At 39.6% G+C, this 7,612-nt stretch overlaps 2 protein-coding genes across 2 annotated transcripts in view; both read left to right on the top strand.

The window, feature by feature from the left end:
• Positions 1–7,612, top strand: part of LOC142336027 (sperm-associated antigen 1-like) — a 286,466-nt gene that overhangs the window by 130,890 nt on the left and 147,964 nt on the right. The gene's annotated exons all lie outside the window — the stretch shown is intronic.
• LOC142336919 (uncharacterized) lies at positions 2,405–4,961 on the top strand. The gene is made up of 3 exons (XM_075385903.1): positions 2,405–2,680; positions 3,436–3,576; positions 4,619–4,961. Exons 1-3 carry the CDS (start codon positions 2,463–2,465, stop codon positions 4,803–4,805), a joined length of 546 nt encoding a protein of 181 aa, XP_075242018.1. The 5' UTR covers positions 2,405–2,462; the 3' UTR covers positions 4,806–4,961.

Here is a 7,612-nt window from a genome sequence, read left to right as displayed (position 1 = left end):
GGTTTTTGTTTAAGTGGTCTTGAACGAAGATCATAGCAATTAATGTACACGTAATGGTCTTTTGTATGCAAATTTTTCGCTTGACCGTTTTTGCCCTTTTCTTTTCGAACGTTCTTTGACTCCTCAAATGACTTCATCATGCTTTCGTTCTTCATTTTTGAGTCATCTCTATTGCGCTCACTCCGAAGTACAGCTTGTTGCTAATATGAAATCGGTTGCAGCATGAAGGACATAGCCGAGTTGGCAGTGCTACGGGTTAAGGATCAGGAGGTCAATGGTTCGAATCCCGGCGTGGACAAACGTTTTCCACCCGCCTGTCGTTCGAGAGCAATTCTTCCGACATTAGTCGGTTTATGTTTTTTGTTGCTTCAAGCCAAAAGGACCCATTTATTCTTAACACTTTTCCATTAAATTATTCACAAAGATTAGAGGGCATGCAATGTAGTTCTTTTTACACGGACAACAAGGATTATTGGCAAACATTTGCACATAGTGTTCCAACGTGTCTAACAAAAATCAATTTTGAAATTAGAAAGCTTATACAACATGAGCATCCTAAGTTATGCGTTTATCTTGGTTATGAGAAGGCATTGCGCTTAGATCCACAGCTTGAGAAGGATGAAAATTCAGAACAATCATTGCGCCTTTTTTGCTAACTGCATCTGAAGTTTTATTTTACTTTAAATTAAAAATAGTTGTTTTGCAGAGCACTTTGACACTTAGCTGTTTCGATAACTTACCGAAATAATTTACAAAAACTTTGCACAAAAACAAAGTTCTTTTATAAAGTAAGCACTGGTGAGTGATGCGATGTGCAAACGACCCATTTGTCCAATCTTCTAAAAAATGTATTCAATGAACTTGGTTCAAGAGTTCCAGCTCATCAGGAAAAATGAACAGAAGAGGTTAGACCACAGCAGATCTTTTTTTTTGCTGGAACTAAGCTATTTCAATTTTCATTTACTTATTTCCACTTTACATTACACTGTATCAAAAACAGAAATTCAAAGAAAGCGCTGAAAAACTGCCCAATTCAAGAGTAACGCAGACAAATACTTGAATGGGAAATGGTTCCTAACACTTTTCAACCGGAAGGTAGTAAAATTTAATGCATACGACTGTTCATTGTCATATAAAATCGGCAAGAGTGAAATGCAGAATAATTACCGTTAAATTGAAAGACCAGATTTAACTACAAAATTATATACTTTTCAAGGTTTCAAGGATTTGACTTCGTTTTCTCTAGATTCAGGTAAAAAACATCCTTGTAAAAATTTTAGAAGTTATAAATAATATTTGGGGTCTTTTTCGACCAAATTGCTATGTGGATAATGCTCCATCCCTTAATCAATAACCGCTTGTTGTTTCAATCTACTGATCTCTTTTAAAGCTCGAATGCCCCGATGCAAAACATTAAAAAACGGAAAAATTGAAACAAAATTTACGACATGGAAGAATTGAAGCCAAAAAGTTGAGCACCAATATCGAACAAAACGCTCGGGAGAAAGATGAAATACCTTTATTAATACTTGAAAGCTTTTCAATATTGTTGGTTTTTACCCTCCTGTGTTATATTTTGTTACTCAATTTTGCTAAATAGGAAAAAAATTTTAGTAACAATTGTTGACTCGGGAGATCATCAAAGAAGTCAATCTACTTGCAACACTGTTGACAGAAAAGATTATTTTGGAATTGTTATTTTAACAACTGAAAGAATTCATTAGAAGCAGTAAAAAATGTGCAGCATCTGTTTACCTATTTTTTTTAAAGTTTTTCAATGCGAGCAAGTGTCCCTCTCATAATATCGGTGCAATTGCTCTGTTTCTTTTCAACGTTCCCCCCCCCCTTATTGGGCATAAATTTTTCTCGCCCCGCAAGAGGACGTGCTATTTTGATGGATCTTTCAAGTTTTTCGAGTATTGATTGCGCGACTCTGATAAAATTACTGATAAAATCTGGCATTAATTGTGAACCGCGTAGTAATATGAGATGAAAGCCAGAGTTTGGTAACTTTTCTTGAAACACGCACTTTGCAAGTATAAAAATCACCGTATATAGGAAAATGTGGCACTCTATAATCTGTCAGTGCAGAAATCTGCCTTTTGAAAAACACTCCTGAATGATTCGGGTCTTTCCCATTATAGCCCTCCACCCCCACTTAGTGGTCCTATAACCTACTGACCCCAATCATTGTAATTATACTATAAGGGAGGCTATATTTTTCGCGGGGGCTTTAAAGGGAAAGTAACAATGTTTCCATGCTGTAAAAATATTCGCTAGCATAAGATCGATGCAAATATTGTTTTGTAATTTTTTCTCAAACCAAGTGAGTGACTCATAGAGAAAATTTTCAATTTAGAAGTCAAAAGTCAATTGTTTCCCTTTTCTTAAACACAGCTGGCTACCGCACTTTTCTCGAAACTCATAAATCAGTGACATCGCAGAAAAATTGTCAGAGAAGAATGCCGAAAACTGCTTATATTCACGTAACAAGAAACCAACTGAAATCGGGGATATTTGAAATTGTTTGTATTTGTGCAGTATTATGTCTGTTTGTGTTCATGTGCTACGTGTTCCTCATGGAGATGCAGACTGCTTCATGGATGAAATGGAAGGCAAAGACTCACAACTGCTTCACGAATGGCAGCGATATTGATAAATTGACTGATTGCCTCTTCAGGCAATTGTTTCCTCCATTCTTTAATTGAACCTTTTTATTGACCCCCGAGAAATATACACGCCCCATTATGTAATTACTGGGTTCTTTTGAGGATATATTCTGTTTTGACCCCCCTCCCCCTGGTTCGTTATGCACCCCCAGTTATAAAGCATGTGTCATTGCATAGTAAATCCATGTAAAAATATGGAACGTGCGTCTGGGGCTGCAAATAAAATGCACCCACTAAAGGGTCTTTCCTGTTATAGCCCCCCATGAAATTACAGCCCCCTTTAGGTATAATTACCATGATTGGGGGGCTATAGGTTATCTGACCACTAAGCTAAAGGGGACTATAAAGGGCAAGACTGGCCGAATGACACGTGCTCTCTGTAACGGGGGGTGTAAAACGTACTGGGAGGGGGGCACAAACGGAAAACAAAGAACGAATTAGGTTAATAAGGTATAGATTCGGATTTTTTCCGTTTATGCGCCCTTCCCAGTACGTTTTGCACCCACCCACCCCCCCCCCCCCCCCGTTTAGTGGGAATATAGGTTTTCTGACCCCTAGGCGCACGTGCATTAATTTTACATAGTAACGTACTATATAACATCACATAAATTGTAACTGGGGGTCATAAAAAACATTGGGGGTGGCAGGAAACAGAATATATCCGTGGATGGCAACGGAAAAGATCCAAATATATAACCAAAAGATTTTAAAAAAAGTTGTGCAGATTATTTAAAGAAACAATTGATGAAAACAATTGAATGAAAAGCGTGCCACTACCGAAAGGGTACCCGAAGATCCTTTGTGCCTTCGACACAGTCGCTCTGTGCATAGCCTACGGCAGTGCCAATGGACAAGTGTCTGCAGAAGTGAAACAAAGTTGCATGAATGATGCCGAGAGGGAATTGAGGGAACTGTTTCCTTCTTCCCTGAAATCTAAATTTTAATTAGTAAAAGTTCACTATTCATGAAGTCACTCGGAACTTAGTGAAGTCGCTTATCTTGCAAGAATCTTACAAGATCGACGCTTATCTTGCCAGAATCTTACAAGATCGACGCTTATCTTGCAAGAATCTTGCATATCCGACGGCTATATTGAAGATTCGGATTATTATGCACCCACTTAGTTGGGGGGGGGGGGGGGGCACAAACGGAAAAGATCCGAAGATTCTTGCAAGATAGCCGTCGCTAATTGACAAGGGTTGTGCGTTTATCGAGAACCGCGCAGAGGTTCGAGATATCTGGCCAGAATTTTGAGCTGACTTCTGCAGAGTCCGATCACCTTGCTTAAAACAACCTTGCTTAAAACCTTGCTTAAAACAACCTTGCTTAAAAGTTTGGGAATGCCAAAATTAATGGAAGTCAGCTGCTGTCTTTAGTGTATATAGAAAACTCTGACATTTTGATTTATGGTTACTTTCGGCATTTTATAACGCGCGTTTTCAAACAAAACAACTAAGATTTTGGTTAGGAGATATCAATTCTAGTCAAAATGGACGTTTAGCAGAATGAGAAAAACTTAAATCCTAGCGCAGTGCTTTATCCTGACTGGTCGGCAAAACTGATAGCCTACAAACTCGTATCTCAATGCTCAAAATTTACTGCCAAATTTAAGTCGCCGATGAAGTGTGAAGTGAGTTGTTCGATATACACTGATTTCTGGTGCCCCCCAACCCCCACCCCCGAACAAACCAAAAAGATCCTAGGATATTTTCCGTCTGTGCCCCCCCCCCCCCCACCTTAGTGGGCGCATATTATTTGCACCCCCGACACACGTGCCATATTTTTACATAACGATTTACTATATAATGACACGTGCTCTGTAATTGGGGGGGGGGGGGGGGCAAAACGTACTGGGGGGCACAATAAAAGATTCACTTAGAGAATTACTATCGCAATAAAAGAGGTAGCAGTCCATAACAGAGAAAGAAAACAGTTCCTTCCGTTATAAGCCTCGGTGAATGCGAAATGCACAGGAGGGATGAAGAGTTGAAAATGGCGTACAGAAAAGAAATGGAAAAGAAACTGAAAGCCCTGAACGACTCTACCGTGTTTGAATCTTCTGGTTCCAAATTTTCTGTTGCTTCTGCAGTTTGGGCGCTTCTATGTGTCCAGGTATTTAACTTCGCAGACTATTGAGCCGAGACTATCAAACGTCTAGACGGAAGATTGCAAATTTTGAGATCAACACATGAACAGAAAGTAGAATGTCATCTGTAGACGATTTATAATATTGATTTTATGTTCCAGCCCCTGTTCAAGATTTTCGAGCTAGAAAATTAAAATTTGAATGATAAATTTAAGGAGAAGTTCTGTTTTTTCTTTTCATAAGCTGAGCTTTGTCATCAAAAAGGCTATTTTTTGTCTTGTCTGAAAACGAGACAATCAACCAAAAATCAAAAACCTGCTTTTTGAATTGATCAGTCTGTTTCATTGGCAGATACGGCAAGGGGTTCTGTCACATTTTAACCCCTCTAATAAATTGTAGCCCATCATAATACCAATCTGATAGAAATTCTCGGAGTAATAGATTAATAAGGCCCTCACATTACACCCAGCTTAGTTGTCAGATACCCTATGGACCCCCCAATCCTGGTAAATATACCATAATGGTGGGCTATAATTTCATGGGGGCTATAAGGGGAAAGACCCCATTAATTGTACCGTAAGATTCACGCGCTATGATAGGAAAGAGCCCTACTGTTTTGGGATATTGGAAGACAAGTTTTGAGAATTGCAATTTCAACTGTTTGGTTTGAGTTTTAAATTGAAACACTCACGAGCTCATGCTAAAATGCTGAACGTCTGAAACATTTGAATCATTATGACAATACGCGGTTCTGCGTAAATGTCAATATAATTGCGAAAACCCACCATCGATATAATACTTTTATTTCAGCAGAAGCAACGTTTTATCGGCCAGATAAAGCAACTAAAAATAAAATTTTTGAAGCAAAAACAAACTTCCATCGGCTAATCTAGCTCTGTAGGCCGCTATTATGTCTGCGTTGGTTTCCTGCGACCAGTCTCCAATACGTTTTTGAAATCTTAAGATATTTAGCCTAAAAAGAGCTCCATCGATCTAATTTATAAGTAGGCTCAACGAAAAGTGTCATTTGCAGATTTTACGAGCTTTCTACTTAAAATAGAACGTATTTCTGCGCATTTTTATGAAAAGGATGTTGGAACGACCAGGGCAAGCTTAATGTGCTAAGGGACGAGCGCTCCGGAAAAAGTGCGTAAGACGGCGGAGCGTGCGACTCTGTTGGAACCGTATTGGAGTTCTTCAATGCGAGCATTGTGATACAGACCCCCAGGGTTGATTTCTTCGATTATGCAAACTAAATCAACGTTCTCGAGTTGCTGCTTGGCATTCGTCTGACACTCAGAACGTCGGTTTGGCGCCCAGAGGTACTCCTTGATTCAACGTGACAAAATAGCGTAAGCGAACGCCTGTGCGCGGGCATACCGCTAGCGATGATCGAACTCGTCAACGCCAACGGTTGATGGAATTCCGATTGCTGGCTTACCAATCGGTTAGGTGTTATTGCGCCTAGGTCGGACGGTTCTTGCGAACGTTAAAGGACATGAAATTAGTTCGCGTTCAACATGACAAAATGTGGTGTTTTCAAAACCTCATCGGTGAGGCGACGCGTACTGAGTATACAGAACTCTATCAAAACTGCAGGCCGACGTCTTCCAGATGCTAACATGGTGTGGCGCAGAAGGCGGATTGAACCTCCATTTAATGATTTTATACGAATGTTTTGTGGCAACAATAATCGTGTTCCCTTTTTTCAATGCCTTGAAAAAATTTGTTCTCTTGACGACAATGTTCAAACTGTTATCTGAACTGATATTAACAAGCCTGACATGGTGGGAGACAAAACGGTGCCTTTCAATTGAATGGGCGGGACGACTTTAACATGGACTGCACAAGTAGTCAGGTTAGTGAAGACAAATCTCAAACCCTTCTGGGTAGTCCGGCTATGAAGTTGTAAAATGGACCAAAATATTCGAGCCTGTTGTTGGTAGAAAAACAAGACTGGTAGGCAATTCTCTCTTTTGGGAGTTCAGCCATTACTGTTTCAAATGTCGCCACGTGGAGTATTCCGCAAAAAATCCAGTATGACTTAAAAAAACGTAGCGAGGAACGTAACCTGAGGACGTTTCTGTACTTTAGCACGCAAATGGTCACTACATTTTTATTGATTTTTTTACGTGAGTATGCCGCAGAAATAGATAAGAAAGTGTAATACGAGCATCCAGCTCAATTGGTTGCTTAGTGTCAGAATCAATTGCCACTAGCCGTCTGATTTTAACAGAATATTGGATGGCAGCTTGAGAACAAATATGCTGTGAAAATGGGGGGAATGCGTCTGCTCCTCTCCAACGATTTGTTTTCAAAAAGATATTTTATTTCTGCAAAAATGTAAATATAGGTGCAAAAACCCACCATCGATATAATACTTTTATTTCAGCAGAAGCAACGTTTTATGGGCCAGAAAAAGCAACTAAAAATAAAATCTTTAAAGCAAAAACAAACTTCCATCGGCTAATCTAATTCTGTAGGCCACTATTATGTCTAAGTCGGTTTCCTGCGACCAGTCCCAATACGTTTTTGAAATCTTAAAACATTTAGCCTAAAAAGAGTTCCATCGATCTAATATATAAGTAGGCTCAAAGAAAAGTGTCATTTGCAGATTTTTCGAGCTTTCTATGTAAAATGGAACGTATTTCTGCGCATTTATATGAAAAGGATGTTGGAACAACCAGGGCAAGCTTAGTGCGCTGAGGGACGAGCGCTCCGGGAAACGTGCGTAAGACGGCGGAGCATGCGACGCTGTTAGAACCGCATTGGAGTTCTTCATTGCGAGCAGTTGGATACAAACCCCCAGGGTTGATTTCTTCAACTATGCAAACTAAATCAACGGTCTCGAGGTGCT

Source organism: Convolutriloba macropyga, chromosome 3, assembly GCF_964194025.1.
Source record: "Convolutriloba macropyga chromosome 3, txConMacr16.3, whole genome shotgun sequence".
Classification (NCBI taxonomy): domain Eukaryota; kingdom Metazoa; phylum Xenacoelomorpha; order Acoela; family Convolutidae; genus Convolutriloba; species Convolutriloba macropyga.
Note: the sequence above shows the minus strand (reverse complement) of the source record. Positions and strands in the feature narration are given on the sequence as shown.

Coding starts and splice junctions, on each gene's coding strand:
- LOC142336919 (XM_075385903.1), top strand. CDS start 2,463: ATGCCGAAAACTGCTTATATTCACGTAACAAGAAACCAACTGAAATCG. Junction 2,681..3,435: donor TTGACTGATTGCCTCTTCAG/GCAATTGTTTCC, acceptor TTGAATGAAAAG/CGTGCCACTACCGAAAGGGT. Junction 3,577..4,618: donor GATGCCGAGAGGGAATTGAG/GGAACTGTTTCC, acceptor TTCCGTTATAAG/CCTCGGTGAATGCGAAATGC.